The following is a 24,335-nucleotide window of genomic DNA, read 5'->3' as shown; positions in this document are numbered from 1 at the left end:
CTAAGAAGTAAAGACGCTGAATAGGCATTCCACAAATTTTGGGGTCAAATGCATTGTGTTAATGAATTTAAGTGTAAGATTCTGGAAACAAAGTTATTTTGATGAGGATTGCCATGCCACTCTTGAAATGTCGCTAAACACACAGCCGCCTCGTGAGCGATCTTCACGGAGGGGTAATCAGCCATGACCTTGCACGCCTTGGTTAACATGCAATGTCCTTGCAGGCCTTGCTCACGGTACATGATGCCGTGGCTTGGAAGGAATTTGAGCCAACACTACCTCCTTTTACTGTCGATTTGTTAGAAGATTCAGAGTCAGTGAAAGTTGTACAGCTGGTGAAGAACAGGGAGCCATTGGTGGGTCTCATTGTACACCGGATTCCAGACTTTCCTGCACGAAGTGTCAATTTTTCATTCTATTCATTTTTTTCCAACTACATTTTATATCACATTTTAAAAATGTACTATGTTTATACTAATGTCCCATGACCTTCTCATGAGATCTGATGATATTCATGAAGAATTTGATGATTTCCATCCCTCTCTCATGAGATGCGATGATATTTGTTACCTCCACCACTGAAGGTGAAGGAGGTTATGCTTTCAACCCTTTCTGTTTGTTTGTTACTTACAAAATCGAAGATTTTTCAAGTATATTGGTCAGTCGATTTTGTTATTCTGTCTGTCTGTTTATCGCCGAAAGGTCACAATTTTAAATCGATTTTCACGAATCTTCACCACATGGTAGACTTTGTCATAAGGACATGACCGCTGACCGCCTATCCACGAGGAACAAAAGGTTCACACATATAATGTCATATGTCACATGGTTTGGCAGCCATATTGGATTTACCCGAAAACCTATTAGGAAACACCATTCGAAAGAAGTCTTGGTGAGGGTCTGCAATCTCTGATTGCTCCTTTTTTTGTTTACCTTGCGAACATGTGCCGATTGGTCCTCCCCCTGAGCTGCTCGAGTCCGTGACATGTCCATCGTTGCTAGTGGTGTCAGCAGCATTGACATTGCTTACCTCAGCGCACGATCATGAGGTGTACTTTTACCGTCCTGGGGGAGAGGGGTAGAGTCGGGTTGGTGGAGCTGGCTGTTGACAGTTCGTTATAAAAGAAAAACATAAAAGAGGGGTAGACAGATGACAAGGGTATGATGTAGGACTTTTGACATCATACCCTTGTCATCTGTCTACATGTTTTCCTCATGATCGTGAAAGGATTTGGGGGGGGAGGTAGCGGGGGTTAGATGCACACAGAAGTGAGGGGTCATAGTTATCATCTCCAAACACAACATTTGACACATGACCAATCGTTTTTACACTGAAACCAATGCTTTTGCTGAACATTTATTCACGGCATAACTAGTCTGTCGACATTACACCCATTACCCCTGATCATGTCCCTGCAAAAAATATATTGTTTAAAATGAGTGAATTACAAGCCTGACAATGGATGTTTGTTTGTTCATGCAGGGAGCCACAATAAAGCGACATGAAGTCACTGGAGAGATTACAGTTGCTCGGATTATGCACGGTGGTGCAGCTCATCGAAGTGGTAATTTTGCAAAAGCCTGATTCCTGTTTTCCTTTCCTATCAATATCCATTTAATATCGGGACTTTGGAAGATTGTTTGATGGATTGCATTGATCTGCAAGCTCCTTTGCCAAACTAAGAAGGCCTACAGGGCAACGTCTCACATACAAATCATTGTCCCTGGAATGCGCGAGTCATTCATTTTGGACAGTGGGATGAACAGAATTTGGGGGAGGCGGGTAAGTTGAGCCACCCTCTACTGGAAGTGTGAGGACGGAGAGAGCTGAAAGGTGACACCATCTATTCATAACGAGTCACATACTTTGCTTGTTGATAAAAGGAAAAAACAGTTTTAGATGAAGAAGAAACATCCAGCAAAGAAAATCCAACTCTGGACAATAAAAGTAGAACTTTCTGAAAAGGGTATGTGGTTTCCCAATATAATTACTCTAAAGATGTCACCTAATCCTTCGGTGGCAATCAATAGTTGATATAGTAAACTTTTATCATGGCCTGTTCTATTCGGCTCCAATTCATTAGGTGGGCAGACAAATCTAAAGTATTTAATGGTACACTATGGGGTAAGTTGAGCCACGGATCAACTTAGCCCATCCTCTTATCGCTTGTGATGAAACAGTTCTTCGTGTTTTAAATCGTTGTGTTTTTAACATGAATAGGAAGGAATTTTCTGCAGAAAATTTCTTATCGAGTGGATTCTGAGGACACCATTTTTGTACCAAGTCTAAAGGACGAAACATATTTTCCAAGGGATGACATCGTCCATAAACTTCCAAAGCCAAAGACAGTCGGAGGATCTGCCCGAAGATCTTATCAACTGATGTCTGAATGCAGCCTGAGCAAATGGAATTTAACACAGGATATGCAGTGAACTTGAACTTGTTTCACAATTTTGAATTGCATTATAGTTATTTTTAATTTTTTAATGGCTCTCTTTGTTGCCATTTATGACAATGTCTATTTGATGTTTGCAATTTGTATCATAACATCATGTCTTCGAGTTTTAACTCTCGTTGTACCTTCCTCAATTGTGGCTGAACAGTAAACCAGACAACTGAATATGTCATTGTAGATCAATAAACTGTGTATAAAATATTTTGCTAGTTAAATATCGTTTCCCGTAAGAACCTTTCTTTTCCATATACAGCGGATCAACTTACCCCATCGATGGGGGTAAGTTGAGCCACTTAAGTGTTGTTTTTTTTTTTTTTACTGTTTTATTAAGATGCTGGTGTTGATCCTGCATGCCTGATTATGGGCCACAGACTGTGTGCTTGCTCATGCTGTGTAAAACAAGATATATTTCATTTTGATTATGCAATACCTTGGACTCAAGATCAAGATCACCAAAAACTGGCTCAACTTACCCACTCTCTTACCTACTTATCAAATTAATTTACTATTCAGGAATAAAGTGATACAACATAACTTTGATGGTATGAGAGCATAAAAGTTAGGAATTACTGCGAGATTTCGCTTCCACCGCCCTACTCAATTGCCTGAAATTTTGTATTTAAACAAATAATTCAGGAGCCTTTGCAGATTCATTCACATATTACATCCAACGTTCATGGCATAATTCCACACTCAAGAGGACTGTACTGGCAAGATGACATTGACAGTATACTTCATCACTGAATTAGCATGGCGAAATGACTGTCTCGCAAATTAAATGATATTAAATCGAGTTTGGCAAATATTGCATACACTCTGTGATTCCACAACCTGTCACTCATCATATTTTGAGACAAAATTCCTACAATGCCTTTACAACCCAAAATATCTACCCACAATAGAACAATGGGACTTTCCTTATAAGGCAGTCCATACTCGTACCGTCTCATGATCCATTTCAAGAACATCTGTTCTTCCTGTCACACAACAGGTTTGCTTCGTGTGGGCGATGAGCTTAAAGAAGTCAATGGTGTCCGGGTGGATCGCAAAGAACCCAAGGAGGTCACTCGCATTCTGGTAAAGCTGAACGATTCTCTGATCAGGTTTTTGATTTTCTTCTTTTGCTGTTAGCTCCAGATAGTGTTGTTCTTATTCGACTAATCCATAATAATCACACACACACACACACACACACACACACACACACACACACACACACACACACACACACACACACACACACACACTCTTGTGTGCAGCCTTTTGGCTGCTGGCTGCATCATTGGTAAGGGAGGCAGCGATGCCGCTGATGCAGTCCCCCTATTACCAGTACACTGGTACTCATTTTGCCGACCTCAGAAGGATCAGAGGCTGAGTCAACCCCACCCTGGTGTTAATTCAGTGGTCAATAGGGCTCAAACTCAGGACCCCAGGATCCTAAGCCACCCACCCCAACCACTAAGCCTCTTTTCCTGTTAAATATAGTTCACAAGACATTTGCTTCATTATGCTCTCCGCATCCCTGATTATGGACCTCAAAATACATCAGCATGAGAATTCATTTGAACATTGTGTTGCCAATACCAAAGATGACTACATTTGCTCAGATCCCCCAATGTATTCAGTGGAAATATTCAGGTTTCATTGTCAGATCCTTCATTCATTCCCTCCAATGAAAATGCCACTTGATGTTTGTGTGTCAGATCCCCACTAATGCCACTTACAAAAGCATTTCATTTAAATTAGAATGTCCAAATGCTGACAGACGAACACAGAGGTATGCACACTTACCTCTAAGTTGTCGAGAATGGGTTGGATTCCTCTTCCTGCTCCTTAAAATGCAGCACAAGGCTGCAGGTAGCATCATTGGTTCAGGGTGCAGCTGTGCCTCTGATACAATCCCCATATTACCAGTATACTGGTACTCATTTCGCCGACCTCGGAAGGATGACAGGCTGAGTCAACCCCACCTGATGTTAATTCAATGAAAAACAGGGCCTCACAGTCAGGACCCTTAAGTCTCAAGCCAGCCACCCAAAATCCAAAGCCAACACTCAGCTGGTGGGTTGGAATTGAAAACCAGCTATAAATTGCCACCCTTGATGTTTCACATTCAGGTCAGGTCAGGAATGGGAGCATGCGCCAAAGCAGCATGTTGCTGCGTCTACTTTCCGCCGGTTCTCCAGGGGCCTCCATCTGGCCATCCCACAGGCAGATGCCTGGCCCATCTCCATCTGCTTGAGATGCCGATCAACCTGCTGCAACAACGAGGCACGTGGTCGGCCTATTGGCCTCCTCCACTCATGAGGCTTCCTCACTGAGAAAATCTGGTGAGCAGGATCAGCATCAGAAAAACGAGCCACATGTCCATCCAGCCGCAGCTGATGCTCACGGACTATGCTGGTAATAAATCTCATTTGAGTCTCTTTCAACAACTGCTCGTGGGACGCAAAGTCCGACAAGCGATAGCCAAAGATTCTTCGGAAGAGACCTGGTACCAAAGGAATCAAGTCTCCATTTCAGATCCCTGATCAGAATCCAAGTCTCACATCCGTAGAGCAAGACTGGAAGCATCAAGGACCTGAAGATACAGACTTTTGTCCTCCTGCACAGGTACTGGCAGCACCACACCCCATGATCGAGTGAATCCAGGACTTCCCAGGCCCGACCCAGACGTCTGTTGACTTCTGGCTCACAGCCAGCAGAGACAAGAATATCACTGCCAAGGTAAGTGAATCTCTCCGTGACCTCAACATCCTCAACACAAACAGACACAGACAGGACAGCAGCATCCAAGATGTCAGTGAAAGCCTGGATCTTAGTTTTGACCAGGAAACCCGTAATCCCAGCGGCTCCGACTCCTCATTTAGCACCTTGAAGGCCCCCAAAAGGATATCTAAATTCTCCGCAAAGACGACTGCATCGTCTGCAAAATCAAAGTCAGAGATCTTGCCATTCCCAAACGATGCACCGCAGCTTGATCTCTCCGATATTCTCCCCAGAATCCAGTCCATACAAGCACTGAAAAGTGTGGGGGCCAGTACACACCCCTGACGAACTCCAGTAACAACTGGAAATAAGTCAGAGATGGTATCACCACATCTCACAGCACTCTTAGTACCAGAGTATAGTTCAGACATCAGATTGATCCATTTTGGTGGCACCCCTCGAAGACTAAAAATCCTCCAGAGAGCATCCCGATTCACTGAGTCAAACGCTTTGCAGAGATCAACATAGGCTGTAAGCAGCCCCTGCCAAAACTCAAGTCTGCGCTCGGTGAGGACTCGAAGAGCAAGGATACAGAAAATCGTTGACCTCTTTGGTGTAAAGCCTGACTGCTCTGGGCACTGGTGCTCAAGCAGATGGTGGCAAACCTGATCAAGAATTATCAGAGCAAAGACCTTGCCCGGCACCGAGAGCAGCGTCACCCCTTTGTAGTTGTTGCAGTGCTGGCGATCACCCTTCCCTTTCCAGAGAGGGGCACAAGGCCCCTCTTCCAGTCATTTGGGATGATGCTTGTGTTCCAGGCAGAGCACAGAACTGCATGCAACGACATGAGTACAACATTTTCACCAGCTTTGAGAAGTTCAGCATGGATGCCACAGATCCCAGGAGCTTTATTCCATTTCAACTGGTTCACCGCAGCCTGTGTTTCTACAAATGAAGTGCATCACAGTTGATTGGACAGTCAGCAATCGGGATTGTAACACCCCTGACATCCAACTCAAAAGCTGGTGGATCAGCTTGGTACAGTCGCTCAAAGTAACCGGCCCAGCGGGCCTTCACTTTGGACTCCTCTGTCAAGAGCCCTCCGCCCTCTGCTCTAACTGCAGTACACCAAGGGATGGGCTTGGAGTAACACAATGTGCAAATTCCCCTGTAAGCAGAATGAGAATCATTTGACCACAAATGATGCTCTACCCCCCTCACAGATTCCTCGCACATAGTCCTCCTTGTCCACTCTCAACGCACGTACAGCTTTATGCCTCAACTCCCTGAACAGCTCAGCTCTGCCATTCAGCCTGGCCCTGCAACTCTGGTCAATGGTATCCAATGCCCCTTGAGAAATAAAATTCTTCTTTGCCCTTCGGTGAGTTCCAAGACATCCACCGGCAACATCAAGGATGGTGGTCTTGAAGGTGCTCCACAACTCTTCAGGATTCCCCAATGCAATCAGACTCCCCAAATTTCCACTTAGCCTGTTCGCAAACTTCTCAGCTGCCCTCTGATCCTTGAGCTTACCAACATCCAGCCAAGGCTGGGATGGTACCATTCTCCCAGATTTAAGCTGCAACTTCAGAGTTGCTAACACAAGCCTGTGGTCGGTATTGAGGAAGTGAGCACTCCGGTAGACCCTCCAGTTCTGGATCATCTTCCAGCGACCATCAACGAGCACATTATCAATCCCCTTTGCCACACCACCAGCGTTGGAATACCAAGTCCAGCGATGTGCCTGTGGGCGCTGAAACCATGAACCAGCCAACCAAAGTGCATGACTTCTTGCAAAGTCAAGGAACTTAGTGCTATTCTGGTTCACAGTTCCAGACCCATGGGGACCAACACACGTCTCATAATCATCCCTATCAGTTCCAGTCGATGCATTGAAATCCCCCAAGACGAGAAGTGTATCTCGCCTGGGGCACTGATCAACCACAGACTCGAGTGTGGCGTAGAATGCGCCCTTCACGGTGAGATCACTCGCCTCAGTCGGAGCATAGACAGAGACCAGGGAAATGACACCCAATGACTGATGAATCCTTATCCTCATAATACACTCGTTGACCGGTGTTACCTCAATTACCATTGGAATCAGCTTATTGGACACAGCTACAGCAACTCCTTGGGCATGGTAACCATCAGAGCGAACAGACCAATCGTAGGTGTAACCACCCGCCATGATCTCACCACAATCCGGTCTCTGAACCTCAGAAAGAGCTGCAATACCGATGTTCAAATGCTTGAGCTCAGATCATAACAGAGACAGGTGATCATCCTCTCTTCGGGATAGAACATTCCAGGCACCCACCCGAAGGGACCGCCTCAGGTTAACCCAAGGAGATTTCCGTCTGGTGTACGACACCTCGGCAACACCCCGACACACACTACTGCAATCTAACCCAGGAAGGTTCCCCCGTGGTTTTCCTCCTCTCATCAAAGAGTGGGGTCCCTGAAGGATTCGCCCCAATCCCGTCATCCGGTGAGCTATCAGGCGGAGGGAAGCTGCACAGGAGGTACTCCTATGGAGCGCGTTTTCAATTTTCTTTGTGGTTTTCTTATGTTTTGTGGAGTGAAGAGTTTTACGGTGGCCAGAGTGCAAGTCATGCCACCAACCGCCTCAAAAAAGTAACCCAACTGCAGGAGGATGTCCGCAGACACAGTTGGGCACTAGATATGGATGGCCGTTGGCTCACAAGGAGCTCCTCCGCCCTTTGACAGGTTTTGTTTTTAATCCTGCTGGGTGTCCATATCCAAACACCCTCCTCACCAAGAAACCTGGTTGGGGAGACGGTTTCGTCGCCGACAGCCCGACCCTGAAACAGGTTTACATGGTACCTGCAGCAAGTCACAGATCTGATCTTTCCTGACCTGACTTCGCATTCAGGGTGAGGCATCAATGTGTGCGTGGTTCATCCAATGGACATTAAGCTGGGTGTACCATGTCTGCCAGAATCTGTTGGTGGATGTTAAAGATGCCATAGTGCCTTTCACGAAGCGTAGACTTTTCACCGGCACCATGAACAAATTACAAATCCTTTCCAAATTGATTCCTGGAAATGTAATTGCAAACCACCGAGCAAAACCCAACTACTCAGCATTACCCAAGCCACCCAGAATAACCAAACAACTTGCATAGCCAAACCACCAAGTGTAACCAAATCACCAGGCCTAACCAAACCACCGGGCATAACCAAACCATCCACCATAACCAAACACCCGGGCAGCACCAAACCACCCAGCATAACCAAACAACTTGACATAGCCAAACCACCAAGTGTAACCAAACTACCCAGAATAACCAAACAACCAGCAGCACCAAACCACCCAGTATAACCAAATCACCCAGCATAACCCTTGTCAAGTGACTACTTTGGTAGCTCCGACACTGTCAAGAGAATTGGATGATGATGATGATGATTATGATTATTATGATGATGATAATGCTCATATCTATTCAACTTATTTCTTATAGTCCCGAGGTCAAGATTATATCACTTTGAAGATAATTCCGGCACTGAAGGTGGAATCAGAAAGTGCTGAAAAGAAGGTAAAACACAGTTTTGTTTCCCAAATTCCAGGGAAGACGAGGGATTCAGAGCTTAAACTTATATTTTCAACACTACATCCGATCATACCCAATTATCACAACTTTAGTATTAATTCGATATTTGCCGAACTCGTGCTATTTTCTGCATTTCCTTGCAGATATTCCTGCGTGCCCTTTGTGAATACAAACCCGCTGACGACCCAGCAATACCTTGCAGTGAAGCAGGCCTTGCCTTCCGTTGTGGAGACGTGTTGGAGGTCATGTCTCAGGATGATCCCACATGGTGGCAGGCTCGCCACATGGGCAAATCTCCTGCGTGTGCTGGCCTCATTCCGTCACAGGCCTTCATGGGAAGGTGATGTTCTTCAGAAGCAATAGATTTTAGGGAAATTTTTAAACAAACAAAAGCAATAAAATATCTAGTATATCATAATATATAATACATTACTAACTGAGGTGCCCAGCATTGGCCGAGGAAATTCAATGAAATATGTATTTAAATATTTCCTGCATGACAAATAGGGGAATATTGGTTTTGTATGAATTACCAATCTTGGGCATTGTAAAATGTGCTTGGACCGCTTTCCCTTCTTTTTATTAAATTTATTTTTAAAAATACAACAAATCACTACAACCTCAACATACAATCTTCACAAAACGTGTTACTCGATCGTTCCCAGGAAAATATCAGGCAGTGTATAAGAACGTACTCACTCCGGGCCTGAACACAGAGGTGTTATAATTAACCTGTGGAAAGCAATCTTTTTCATAACAGACGCATGTGTAACTATGATATTGTTGCGGATCCGGGGTGGCGGGAATCTGACCCGGTCCCTGGTGCCACCCTCGCCACCACCGTCTCCAGGAGTCTATAACTCCGGCCGGCTCGGCACAGGCCTCGGGTCACGCGTCTTCAATCGCGATACCAACGTACTCCTGTACCTTACCAGTTGGGGAGATAGAACCCCCAGTTACAGACTGGCTTTGTCAGTGACTGAGCGGAGTCTACCAGTCTGTAATCATTTTGGTCTTGTATGCCAATCGAACGGATCGTTCCTCGACGCGACACGCATTAATCCATAGTGGCAAATTCATCAGAATTAACCAGATTTATTGCGGACATCAGGGATCACAACACAAGCAATAACACGACAGTGGTTTTATTAACAATCAAACCGTTCTTAACTGGGGAACCACGGCTAAAAGGTTTCGAGGGGATTACTACGAAATATGCCTTATACAACACGTGCAAACAAACATGCATGCAGGACAAGACAGAGTACTTGGTGATGGCTCATGGACGAGAGGACCGTGTCCCAAAAGCACGAAGGTCGCTCGTAAAAACCAGTGGGTTTCCACGGGTTCGAACTCCTGCTCGAACGTTCCGCGCAGCAAGAAATGGCGGCGCAGCACTCCAGCTCCCGCCCAAGTCACCGCGTGCGCGGTTCTCCTCAGCGCGCTCCGGCTCCGCGCCACGTCGACGATGCGAGATCGCTGATCTCTCTCCAGGGTTCAACACATGAATCCCGGCCTGGCCTGTTCTCCATACAAGGTCCCAGTCGAGGTCCGAGTTTCACAGGCGGATCACAACGAGTCGAGCCGTGAGGTGAGCAAGGACCGTCGGATGCTCCGGCGTATCATCTCCGGCCTTCCCGCTTCGAAGCCCAACTCCCGCTTCGTCCCCTAAGTTCCTCTCTCGGTCGAATCACCGACGTGCAGGTCGGTTCAGCGTCTCCCCCGGCAGACCCAACACGGTGCCTCCTTCGTTCGCTCGCCTCGAGAACCCGGCTGTTCCTCACACACAGCACTCCTTTCGTCCCCTTTTCTTTTCTCCTTCGAGTCGTGAGGTGAATCGATGTGCAGGTTCCGCTTTCTCTGCCGGCCGATTCACCACTGCCTTTTTCTTTTCTCTCTCTCGCCTCGACACGCGAGCTCCTTCGACACAGTCTGTCTCGGCGACTCCCTGACCAAAGGCTCCTCCCCTCACGTCACTTCCTGTCGGGGCCACACCCCTCGCTCTCGGCCACTCCTCTCAGCCGACTGGGAGGGGCCTATTCCGGAATGAGGAAGGAATAATAGTGATCTCTCGTTTCACTCGTTTCACCACCATAGCACGAACACGAAAACAGTCTGTTACACCTCCCGACACACACACACATCGTCCCTTATACCACACAACCTATCTATACATGAATTTAATGGGGGAACTGAGCTAATTCTATATTTAGTATTCCCGTTAAGGGCCATTTCCGGAACAATATTAATGAAATTTGTGTTGTTGACAACAAATCACGAAAACCTCAACATTCGATTTTTACAAACCATATAACTTGATCACTCCCAGGGGAAAAAAAAGAAGAAAAAAGCAAGGCAGTATATAAGCACAAGACCCGATCGAGGCTTGAAAGCTAGTTATCTGATTTTTTAAATATATTTTTTAATCCAAATATAGCCCTCGACCTTCCTCTGGATGAAAGAGTTGGCCATGCAAAGTTTGGCTGCACTGGGTCCTGCAGGGTTTGAATGCATAAATGAACAAACAAAAACAAACACAAACTTTCTTCTCTAGTTATCAGATTTTTTTTTGATTTTTTTAAATCCAAATATAGCCCTCGACCTTGCTCTGGATGAAAGAGTTGGCCATGCAAAGTTTAGCTGCACTGGGTCCTGCAGGGTCTGAATGCATAAATGAACAAACTAAAACAAACACAAACTTTCTTCTTGAAAATTAGATTATGTACTTAATCTGGACTGCAAATGATGGTACTGTATATTTTTTGGGTTGCCTTGCTCGTTTTCCTTTTCTGGGCCCCTGGCTCATGATGCAGAGAAACCAGGTTCAAATCCCGTTTCCTGTGTAGTTGTTGATTGGCTATTAATGTCCTTGTAATTCGTGTAAAAGTCCACTAATGTCTTAGTCCTGCCTGCGATTTATGTACAAGCTCTTCAGTGAGCCAAAAGAATGGAGTTTAGCATTCAGCAGTTAATAGCCTATCAGCTTGCACTCTTACCCAGTAGAAATGTGGATATCTAATCTTTACTCAAAAACCTTTGGAGTCATCATGACCATGCTTAGAAAATGTAAATATTCAGCTAAAAAAAATAAAATAATAATAATAATAAAAAGTTTCAATGATCTAAGCTCCAGGGAGGAGTTTATACATACATTACATAAATTATTATAAGGACATTAGTCGACATGGACAAATCTACATAATAAATCCCAGAATTATGAGCCATGTGTTCAGATGGGAACACCGAACAGGACAAGTTTAGCACACTTTCTTGCAATAGCAGAATAGAGGTTAATTAATTTACACCTTTTGGGCATTATTAATGATGAGTGTTATGTCATCAAAGGCTGAAGTTGTGTCCTGGATTATTTGATGACATATCTTGCAATGGATCAATAGATGAATATTGGGAATCTTAGAGAGGCAACCACGTGACGCATCAGTCTTTCATTAATTGATTTCTCTCCACATTGCATGAATTTCCAGGAATTATACCTGGTTAGGTGGACAGAGGTAACATGTTTTCACCTGTTTGTCTGTCTGTGAGCAGGATGTCTGAAAAAGTTATGGACGAATTTATTATATTTTGGTGAATATCCGGATCTGGATACAATATGTATTTTTGAAGTAATTCGGCACCGTTGAGAGATATGACCAAAACTAAACATGACACGATATTTCAAACAGTTATGGGCAGATTTGTACAAAACTTGGTGGACAGGTTGGGTGTGTGACGACTAAATAATTAGATTTTGGTGAAGATCTGGATCCGGATGAGAGATCGAAAAATCTGGAAAAAAAAAACTCTCCATAAAAAAAAAATTCTGAAAACTATTTTTTCTACAGCCTTTAAAACGTATATTTTATTTCAATTGAAGTATATGCTTGAGTACTGTGGAACACAAGTCGCCTTGTTGGCATTTCCAAAAACCTCCAGTTTAGCAGTAGTTGGACAAAATATTACATCGTGGTATGCCATCTCCACCAATCAAATTTGCCACTCTCGCTCTTAGCATTGGGGAATATCGAGAGTCAGATAAAATCGCAGCTCGTCGGAAATCTAGATTGTGCTCGGAAATGCCAAGCAATATTCGAAAAAGAACCCATGTCAATTTTTTCAAGATTGCGGTCTGCGTAGGGTAAAGTGTTCTATGAACTCTGTATTTACATGAGATGTGTCCATTGACGTAACTGCAAGGATATCTGATGGTATCTGATGTTTTAAGGTAAAATTTGAAGTGTTCTAAAGATTTGGCTTGTTTGGTTTTCCTGTATGAGCATGGGACTCACAATGCTGGTATCTTGCATTGAAATCCCATACACTGTGGTGATATGTCCATGTTGGAGTTAGTCCTGCTTGCCTTGTCATGGTGGACCATCTAAATGGTACATTGATATCTGCAATGTCCTGCTTGTGATATTTGTACAAGCTCCATCATGATCCTTAGATCACTGTACAAAAGCTATCAATGTTGGCAGAGTGACTACGAAGATTCATGGTTGTACGTGTGTTTGGCGCAGACGTCTTGAAAGTAGACGCAGGGCGTCTACACAGACAGCCCATGGAAACAGCAAGTTATTTCCATGTAAGTAATGTTTCTGAACCCAAGCTTGCTGTAACTTCACTTCCTGTATTCCACTATGTGTCAACTCGACACGGCTTGACTTTAATTACCATCATGGTGGTCTCCGTACCAAATCCCCACAGGGTGAGTGTGACGCATGGACATCAATAGTACTGGACAGGGTGGATACCGGCAGTGAATCATGTTTGTAACCATATTACATATTTGGTTTTATCATTCGTGGAGAAACGGGGAAAACATGAAAACAATCATTGTGTCAACATTACATACTTTGCATTCAAGGGTTTAATGAACAATCTTTCAAAGGAATTACCTCGTACATTGTCTCCAGTGGTTTGACATTCAGATGGGCGAAGACTCTACAACGAAACAGCCAGACGACTCGTCATTTTGTAGTGTGTCACCAATTCATCAACCTAATGGCTTAGTGGTAGCATGTAGAGTTTTCCGTAAACTTATTTGATGTTTTGAGGATATTAAAAATAATAATAATAATAATATAAATTGTTCAATGTGTAAAACTAATAAAATGAGCCGTTCCAATTTGGTTAAAACTTTTGAATCCGATCCATTTAATAATGTATGAAGCATTCTTGAAGATCAAGAGCTCTAAAAAGGTCCTTTTGTCTTGTCTTCCTCCCACCCTATCAGCTGGCGAGTTGATCTCATGCAGTAGGTCTTCCCTTTATTAAATGGTTTTGTTGGGATTTATTATTGTCTGTGTGCTTTTACCTTGTCACAGCTACGAAGTGGAACTCCAGTGTTCATTTGATGCCATTTAAAGCCAATCATTAACAATACCGACAATTAAGCCATCGTTGTACAGTGTCTGAATGTCGACGGAAAGATGGACAAAAATGGAGCTTTGATTGGAATGTTTTTGTTTTTTTTCATGTTTTTTTTTATGACAAACCTGCTTGAGCTCACTTATTTTTTTTTTGGTTTGTTTTGTTTGTTTCTTTTTTCAGTGTTCACCAAATCAAAATGTTCATGAAGGGAGCTCAGCTCATCATGTTACTGACATATCCAAGGAGACAATGACCATATTGTTCGACATCTTTCTGAGTGATGTCTTTTCTCTTTCTTCATGTCGTGTTCCATCAGACTGTGGGACACGTAATGAAAAAGAAGAAGACGTCACAGTGAGGTGCAGTGTTAGTGGGTTCTCGTTACGATGAATGTTCAATAAGACGTACTCGATAAGACAAAAATACCGATTTATAAAGGGGATTTTCTAATCCTTGATGCTTAATACAGTTCTTCTGCCCAGTCAGTGATCGGGTGTCCCCGGCAGACAATATCGTGTGTCCTTCACCTTTGCTCCAAAAGCAGCACTCGCAGTTTCTTAAATCACAGCATATCCCCGCAAAGAAGCAAAGGTATTTACCGACACTTCATGCTATAAACTTGCAATTCATGGACTCGTTCCGCTCCGAGAAGAAGAAACCATAAGGCCGCAATCACCTACCACACGGTAGTGTTTTGATATCCTTCAACATAAGACCACCAGGATGTTATTTTTCCTCATACACTCAAATCGATGGAGGAAAGCCTTTTCCACCTCCTCATATCTGTCAAGACAATAGAGAGAGGTGCCACATCACAAAGTACTGCACCCTGCCAGGCCATTATCCCCCCCCCCCCCCCTGAGTGCTTTTGCCTGAGTAGGTTGAATGGCTTTCACACAAACAGCAGTGAGTATCCTCTCAATGAACCAAGACCGTAAGGTACCTCTCTGATCATCTTTCCAACTCATTTTTGACATGTGAAGCCTGAATGCCACGGATGACTACCGATGCCATGAAGTTCAGCGCGTTTAGGACAAAGGCGAAACGATTCACTGTCTGCTCGGGATGACCTTGTACTTCATACACTGCATGTATAAATATCATGTAATCCCAGTGAAGAGATAGCTAGTAAGCATTCCCATCTGAACCTTTGGCTCCTGATGCGAAGAACCCGGGTTTAATCCCCATACACGATACGTATTCATCCATTGTCTACAAATGTCCTTGTAATTGATGGAAAAGTATATCGCAGTCTACTCCTGTCTTTCTTTGTCTTGCATGTGATATATAAACCTAAAAAAATAATTAAATAAAATATAAACAGCCTGGTGATGAGGTGGTTATAAAGACTTATTGCATTACCCTCTATCACAATTGTGGGTTCAATTCCAACGGCCATTAAGCAAAAACCTTCTGCACCAGGCAATGGATTTGTTGTTAACCACAGAAACGTTCCCGACTTGTCGTGAACACTGAACACCTCATCATTGTGTTATGAGTCCTGGCCTCCATGACAAATCCCACTTAAGGCAAATGTTTGGAAAGATGAACAATACCCAGAGAATATCATATTATTTTACCGATAATTATCCGTCTCGCTTGCACACAGTTCAGGTGAAAGAGAAACTAAACTGTTTTTCCAAACAAACTGAGAATTACTAAATGCGGTCATCATTGGATTTTTCATTTTGCCTCCTTGGTATTGTATGGATATATCGGTCCATTAAGGAGTAAATCCAACTTCTTTGTGGGTGACCAAATCCCCCTTTTACAAGTCCAACTTTGGATATGAAAAGTCATGTGCTCTTCACAGTCAATTGTTGACAAGATGCGACTACCTCAAGCAAATTTACTGGGAAATTAATTAAGGTCATATTTGTTGCTGAACTATGATACTTTTTTTGTTGTTAATTAAACAAGGAAGCAAGGTCACATAATATATATATATATATATATATATATATATATATATATATATATATATATATATATATATATATATATATATTTCACGAACCGGTGTTTGTTTGTTTGTCGCGCTACTCCTCCTACAGTTATGGGCTGATTACATCCAAACTTGCTACATAGGATCAGCATGACCCCGATTAGGGTGTTTTTAGGGGTGTTTTTATCTTTGCCAGTGGTCTTGGGGGATAGATGCAAATTCTCTATGTAAATGTGTATCGTATAGCACCGCCTCCAGGTGGGAGAGGGTATTAGAAGTCACCACCCTTTACAGTACAGTATAGTATTCCTGTTCCCACATTTTCTATTGCAGTTAGGTGTTTTGAATCGTAAACAGTAGGTATGTTTTTGCTTCATGTGCATGTAACCCGGGTTGTTTTTTTAGCCGCATCTCGCAAGCGAGACGTGGCTCTAAGAGAGCTCGGCATTGTTCTTCTTGTGAAGACAAAACCTTTAGGACTCGTCTCTTTTATATACAGGATCCGGATCTCCTTAAATACTAAACACCTGTACACATCGTCGCATTGAGGGTGCCTTTTGAGAGCGTCTATCATGAACTTTTAAATATATTCGGACATTTGCTTTAAAGTTTCGAAAAGTTCACGTTACTATTTAAAGATTATTCCATTTAATGTGTTGTTATTTCGTAAATACACTATTTATTTCGTAAATACGTAAATACACTATGACGGGTCTCGCTATTGGCTTAATCAAGGCACGTGATGAAATATCCGAAGTTGTTGTTGTTGTTGTTGTTTTTCTTCTTCTTCCTCTTCTTGTTCTTGTTCTTCTTCTTTGGGCGAAGACAAAACCTTTAGGACACGGCTCTTGGACACATTTGTCCTTGTTTATATATACTAGTACGTGCCCATAAAAAAATAAATAAATAAATAAACCACACAGGCCGTTTCTTCGCTCTCACGTGCCCGTACGTGTGTGACCCGGAAGTTCGATATTATTCGCAATTTAGTTTTAATACCCAATTATTCAATTAGCGCCAACGTATTTTACCTTTTCGCAATGTCGTGGCAAGGAAAAACAAAAAGAGAAGAGAAGAGAGAGAAAAAATTTACTTCCTGGTTCGGAGCATACCAGCACTCTGATGTTCCCAAAATTTATACACCGTCTAATATGAAAACGATCATAACTTGGGCCATTGTGTTTATCTATAAATGCGCATAAGAAATCGAGAAATTATTAGAATACACGAAGTCATCACTCTCCGGAAGCCCGTACGTTGTAACCCGTAATGGGGAACGTGGCTGAGCTTCCCTTCCCCATCGGCCACGCCCACACAACAACGTGTCTTGTCATTGGTTTTGTAAATAAATGGCCATACCTTGGGAAACACTTGTCCGATTAATATCAAGCCTTGAAAAGGCACATCCTCAGGTCCACAGCAATATACCTGGCAAGTTTCAATTAGATCGGACCAGAGGTTGTCGAGAAACAGCGGTCACGGTGACAGACACACACACAGACACACACACACACACACAGAGATTGCTGGAATTATAGATAGATATCTGGGAGTGATTGAGGGAGCTGTCAGTTGCCTATACACTGCCCAAATAAAAGTATATGTCAGAAGAACGTGTTGCATGCTTGAAACAAGATCGCCCGTCGGGCGGGTACTCGGCTAATATAATATCATTCTCAGTTTTCAGTACATCAGACTTAGTAGTTCTCAGTTTTTGAAGTTCAAGTTTAGATTCCCTTTAATGGAGGACTAATATAATTTTTCCTCCTCCGAGAATAAAAGTACACATTGACCACCAAGTTATGTCTTAGGGTGCGGGTATGTATTGATGGAGACAGTTTTATATAATATTTAATTCCACGTTAAAGAGTGCGGCAAATCGCTCCTTAGCTTTGCTACTGACTACAAACTGCTTACAGCATATTTTGATTTCACCTGCTCCTTGGCATGGGTGTCTGACCTTTGTTTGCTTTTGTTCTCTTATACTGGCCTGTGCACATGCTTGCTCTCGAAGAAGATGCCAGCTCTGGCCACGAAATGTACATTGGTGAGATGATGCATTGCCACAGCTGCGTGCATGCGCTTCGCTTCTCGCAGGCACATCCGCCACGGGCCTTACAATCGGACGAGATGTTAGGCCTGTAGGTAGATCTATTTCTTGGGTGTGCACGGAGGTGGGAGGAAGAGGGTAAACTGAGAAAAACTTACATTGAGAAAAGGATAAAATACAAAATTATAACGTCAACATTTCTTAGACTACAGTGAGCATCTCGTTGAGAACATTTGGTTCATCCGAAGACCCGGATTGTACATACATCGACCCTAGTGACTGAGTAGTGGCATGTATGATCATATGGTTAAATCATATTAGTTTGATTGAAGGACATTCAATGCCACATCGGATATTATTTGCCATAACAATGTGAGATGTATTTCTCGTTTGGCCTTTGGACTTAATCCTGGCTTTTAATATAAGGAGAGTATCTGAGTAGACACAACGTTTTGATGGATCTAGGAAATGTTACAAAGTTCAGAGGACTTATGCTGATCATTTCCATCTAACGAATGTGCTGTTAGCTGACAAGCAGTTATCATAAAAAATTTCACGAAACTTCACGTGAAACATTTCCTAAAGTTTCTTTGGAATGATTTTTGTGCTTCCCCAGCTGCTCTTCGGCGAAGTTTCTTTATGGGTAAACGAAGCACTAAAGTTTGCAAAGCCTCTCCAGAGTACAAGTGCAGGGACAAGGCCAAGACACCCATCCCTGGCCCTTACGAAGAGGTAGTTCAGTACAGACGCCAACCGCATGAGACATTCCGCCTGGTCGTCTTCGTCGGTACGTTTTCTCTGTCGATGACTCTCTCTCTCTCTCTCTCTCTCTCTCTCTCTCTCTCTCTCTCTCTCTCTCTCTCTATCTCTCTCTCTCTCTCTCTCTCTCTCTCTCTCTCTCTCTCTCTCTCTCTCTCTCTCTCTCTCTCTCTCTCTCTCTCTCTCTCTCTCTCTCTCTCTCTCTCTCTCTCTACCCATGAGCACGACCCTTCCAGTAAGTTAACACAAAACACCTTTTCTGCAGGGTCTCCCAACACCGACCTCAGCGAATTGAAGGCAGAGCTTATTGCCAGCAATCCAAGACATTTCGCAACCATCATTCCAAGCAAGTACTTATCATCCGATTTATACAATGGCCATATTACTTTTGTTTGATTATTGCCGTTGCTGTAACCACAAGCGGTTTAAAACATGAATAATTTAAATGTTTAAATAATCACATATCATGTGCTACCTTGTTCACACTGGGTGCTCGTATAATGAGGAATGGCTTTCGATAATCATTGGATGGACGCAGAGGGCATGTCTAATGATGCTTTGTTTGGGGTTACAGCTACCACCAGGTCACGAAAACACGACGAGAAGGACGGAGTGGATTTTCACTTTGTCTCACGCAATTCCTTTGACACAGGCCTACAAAACTACAAGTAAGTCTCAGGTTCCTCAAAAGGAATTATGATGTGATTGTTTGAGCGTTGGTTGTACTTCTTATTAAAAATACTCTGAAAGTTACCGAAGGGAAATCCGACCCCTTCCCCTCTCTCTGTTCAGAGGTTCCAAGATGACATCCTGGACCTATTTCATTTTCATTTCAGTTTATTAAATAAAGCATCCTTGGTAAAGACAGTCAGGAGACTGACAGATACCAGGTTACATCAGAACAGCAAGAAGAATCATGTTAATAACAAATGTAAAAGCACCAAGATGGCAAGCTAAATTAAAACACAATTCAAACAAATTTTACACATGAAATTGATATGTGCATCGACATAACAAAATTAAGCATTTTAGTCAAAAAAGGAATTGTCGAATTTTTATACCTTTGAGTCTTACATTGAGGTAGGTCGAGATGTTGAGCGTTTCTACAAAGTACTGATGTGGATTTTTTTTAAACCCACCTTGTTGTGATCGTTGTCCTCCTGAAGGATTCTAACTGGCCGATTGTGGAATCCTATTTGACTTCAGACAGAGTTTAACGTTTGTCCGATTTGATTATAAAATCCTACAAAAACCCTATCGACACTGATAAAACTGATGTCCACACAAGTCCTTCCTTGTGAAACAATTTATTTCCTAATTATACACCATACACTTCTCACCCTTGTACAATGAACTTAAGAATCCCCATTTGATTGCAATATTATTTGGTTCTATTTCATTTATTCTTACTTTAGTTAACAGTTAGACAAACCCGATTCAATTCACTTCTGCATTACATCAGAGAGTTTTATTCTAACTTGGTACTTGGTCAGTTCCAAGGAGTACAAGCCACTGAGAAACTATACTTCCTCACGTGCTCGCACTGAGAACAATGTGCCTTTCAAAACATTTTATACTTCCATGAGAGAGAGGTTGGGGGATATTCACCCAGACTGCAGACGTGTCTTTTAGACAAAAAGCCACTTCGTACATTTTTCTAAGCAAAGGTTCATTTATCAGCTCGGTCACTCTGCTCCAGAACAACACATTTCTTATCATTTAGGGCAAAAGTCTTTTGGCCAGAAATGACAGCCAATTCAATTTGCAGCATAAAAGTTACATTTCTGAAACTCCATTTGTTACAATTTAAAATACATTAATATAAATTTTTCCCCCACAGTACAAAGAACGTAGAGTCGTCGTGCAGCACGAGATACCATCTGCTGAACCTGACTATTCCACTTCAGATCTGATTGGATTATAACACCAAGGAGAGTGAGCGATTGAACTCTTTGCAGAGGAATGTTATCAATGACAAATGTTTAATTGGGGTGGGACATTCTGAAGGAAAGCTATTTGCATAATCTTACATTTCTCTGGCTTCGACCTAACGTCATTAAGGCAACACCAATCGCCAAGTGCATCAACATGGGCTTGCATCGGACTTTGTTGAGTTCTGTGCAACACTTCGAGCATGCTCAAGTCATCCACATATTTCTAACGGTATCCTATTGTTACAGCTGCATCATTTACTAAAACAAGGAACAAAATTGGTCCGGGTTTTGTCCCTTGTGGAACTCCGCATGAGAGACTCAAGAGGTTCGATGTCTGCCCTTGAAATGAACCACTTGCAAACAATCGGAAAGGAACCTACACAGTGTAGCTATAATGGAAGCATCAACCCCAAGATGAATGAGCTTTTCAGACCTTGGAGTAGTTGGACGAGGTCAAACGCCTTCGTAAAGTCGACAGTGCAGATGTTTGCATAATGTCCTCGTTGGTCAAGATTTCGATGTATCACATCTAACATGTGGACTAAATAGTGGTTGATAGAGCTTCCTTTCATGTTTCCATACTGTGCAGGATCAATGTGAGGTTTAAAATCGACCATCAACCAGTCAGCAAGAAAACATTCAAACACCCCAGCAAAAACAAACGGCATTGAGATGGGGGTGAAGCTGATCAAATCTAGTAACATGAGGGGTCTTCGGAATCGCACATATTGAGGCACACTTCCATTTAGCAGGGAAGTAACCATTCTGCGTACACTTGTTAAATATATTTGTAACGGGGCCTGAGATTTTCAGTGCAAACTTTTTGAGAAGACGAGTAGGTACATGATTGGGATGAGGTGCCTTGGATGCGTTGAGACATCGAAGACGAAAATAAACCTCGTGCTGATGGATTGTTGGTCAAGGCACAGACGCTGGGAGATATGCCGTAAGAGTAGCTGGGTCCAGCGGAGGTAACGTAGTGCAGATGCGTGAAAAATGCATGTTATTATCATTGGCAAGTTGGCGAGGAGATTGATCAGCAAAAGCAAGATTATAGGACTGCTTCTTCATTCTGGTCAATAATCTGATCTGCATATGCCATTTTCCAGGCTCTGATCTTTTACGGTGTTCAACTTTGTTCTCAAAGTAACCTGACTTAGCTTTGTTGATATCACACTGGACTATGTTCCGTAGTTGATGGTATCGATCAAAATCACTGATAATAGTTGTACTATTAAACGGTGGAGATTGTCATTGAACCATGGTTTGTCCCCAGGTTTCTGCTTAATCACGATATCATGAAAGCATCGTTTGTATTGCATCATAAGGGTACTATGTAAAATTTCGACCATTTAATCAGGATTATCGGTAGAGTTCATATCAGCCCAGTTACACTCCATCATCCATTGTCCAAAAATTTTGGATAGATGATTCACGAAAAGGTCTGAGTTTAGACCTGGTGGATTTCAAAGGTTGAATTGAATCATGCGGTCGGGCTATAACAACACAGTGATCACAAGATGAAATTGGGGCACATATTACTGGTTCACCATAAAGTTCTTGAAAGTTTGTCAAAATTTTATCAAGTACTGCATTTCCTCGTGTTGGTCTTACATCTAACTGTGTCAACAGGGCATGTTGTTCAATAACATTAGTACGGAGATCACTAAAACCCCCCATAACAAGTACTACCGCTTCATCCGTTGAGTTGATCAGGTCAACCATCTCAATGATGTGATCTGTTATCTCCTGATGGTAGGGAGATTGTGGTGGAACACAGACAACACAAGGGTAGATGTTCCTCATCAGATGCACGGGACACGATGATGTCAGTTTAACCAAAATAATTTCAAGATGTGTTGGGACAAGATTGTGAAATGCTTGGCGGGAGTTGATATCATCTCGAGCATAAAGTGCAACTCCTCTTCCCATTCGGCCATCACGGTCAGAGCGGTACAGAGTAAATGCTGGTAAATCAAAACATGTGGATGGCGTGTCTGAGGTGAACCAAGTTTCGGTTACTGCTACTAGATTTACATCTTGGTTTTGACCTATGACCCCAATTTTTGCCCATTATCCCCATGTTTATTAGCCTTTCCCCTCAGGGGATTTGAGACTATTGCTGTGTGTGTGTGTGTGTGTGTGTGTGTGTGTGTGTGTGTGTGTGTGTCCACGTCTATATATTGTTTCGGTTGTGGGGGTAGATGGAGGAATTTCACAGCAAAGTTAGGATTGTATAGAGTTGCTTGGTCCGTGGACATGTAGGAGACATCTTGATGTAAACTCAGAAGGGAATCTGTGAGCTTAAGTATTACTTGTCACCACACAGGGGGGTGGTGCTGTGTTAATGAGATAGGGATTAAGGCCAATTTCCCCCAGTATGTAATTTCCCCCTGTGACCTTTTCCCTTTGTTTTTGTATTTCAAGACCGGCAATAAAGGGGGATCATGTCTTTAAAACAATGACAACTAAGCTGCACGTCCAAACAGGCAAGAAAGCCCCGCCTCCAGGGGTGACGGCTGGTGAGGCCCACCCCCAGAGTGGATGATTAATGGGCGTGACGTCAGAGAGCCGGTAGAAAAAAAATAATGAGGTTCAGAGCAGGAGATCGGTGAGGACAGTTGTGAGAGTGCACGGTTGGTGAGAGGAACGTGGCTGAGACGGAGGATCTCGTTTTTGCTCTCCTCTTGGCACGACGAAATGGCTGCGCGATTCTCGTGTTCGTGTTGGTGAATTTGCAGCATGATTGGGAAGATGCTAGACATTCCTGTTCGGCAGAGCCATGAAGTGTGTACGTTTCTGAGGAGGGACGAAGAGCATGTCTCGTGGCCTAATCACGGGGCCTCAGGGATTGTCACGTCGTATATTCAAGGAGGATGGTGGGCGATCGTTGTGAGCAGACCTCGTGTAAGAAAGCAACATTCGGCATATTCGTTCAAGAGAAGAAGCTGCACGCCGGTTGGTGAGCCCTGGCATTGAATACCACCTCACAAATGACCTCTCGTACGTTTTCCCGCCCAGAGAGCGGTTCGGTGCCATTTTGGACGCATCTTCCCACGTAGGACGAAGCGGCACGACCCCAATGTTTAACTAAGACCATCTCTGGACAAAGCTAAGTGCCAGAATAAAGGGAGGATTTGCTTTTCTTTTGTTTTCCCCTTGTCTGTATTAAAGTCTATGTGTATAGGTGCCTCGACTTTAGACTTTAATTAACCTCATGTTTTACTGTTACATTTTGAATTATTGCTCTTGTAAATATTTGATCTATTTTCATTAAATCCCCACGTTTATTTTAAGTTGCTGGTGTCCGTGTATCTCTCTTGGGTTCGAGTATAAACCCCTTGTGCTGTGCAACCATCTGCTCCGTCCGTGCTGCAATTCCCCTCCTGCGCACGCCATATTCTCCAAGGATCATGTGTTCACCTCTAAGAAAAACTGCTTTGACAATCCAGCCTGGTCGGTGTTAACTGCCCGTCCACGACAATTGGGTCGGGGGAATTAACCTAACCGCCAGGGCCGTATTTTAGCTTTAAAAATG

At 43.1% G+C, this 24,335-nt stretch overlaps 1 protein-coding gene across 3 annotated transcripts in view; it reads left to right on the top strand.

Moving 5' to 3' along the window:
• LOC147028486 (MAGUK p55 subfamily member 7-like) overlaps positions 1 to 24,335 on the top strand; it is a 61,432-nt gene that overhangs the window by 24,020 nt on the left and 13,077 nt on the right. Inside the window, exons 6-16 of one of the 3 annotated variants that reach the window (XM_085878899.1) lie at positions 225 to 356; positions 1,484 to 1,565; positions 3,448 to 3,533; positions 8,647 to 8,721; positions 8,880 to 9,076; positions 13,257 to 13,321; positions 13,973 to 13,993; positions 18,069 to 18,101; positions 18,721 to 18,891; positions 19,129 to 19,209; positions 19,438 to 19,531. In XM_085878899.1, the coding sequence (XP_085735025.1) occupies positions 225 to 356; positions 1,484 to 1,565; positions 3,448 to 3,533; positions 8,647 to 8,721; positions 8,880 to 9,076; positions 13,257 to 13,321; positions 13,973 to 13,993; positions 18,069 to 18,101; positions 18,721 to 18,891; positions 19,129 to 19,209; positions 19,438 to 19,531 (1,037 nt within the window). The remainder of the gene's footprint in view (positions 1 to 224; positions 357 to 1,483; positions 1,566 to 3,447; positions 3,534 to 8,646; positions 8,722 to 8,879; positions 9,077 to 13,256; positions 13,322 to 13,972; positions 13,994 to 18,068; positions 18,102 to 18,720; positions 18,892 to 19,128; positions 19,210 to 19,437; positions 19,532 to 24,335) is intronic. The other 2 variants (XM_085878900.1, XM_085878902.1) reach the window with 2 other exon arrangements.

Source organism: Eptatretus burgeri, chromosome 4 (assembly GCF_056783735.1).
Source record: "Eptatretus burgeri isolate ZD-2024b chromosome 4, Ebu_testis_v1, whole genome shotgun sequence".
Taxonomy (NCBI): domain Eukaryota; kingdom Metazoa; phylum Chordata; class Myxini; order Myxiniformes; family Myxinidae; genus Eptatretus; species Eptatretus burgeri.
The sequence above is the reverse complement of the archived record's forward strand: the minus strand, read 5'-3'. Positions and strand labels throughout refer to the sequence as shown.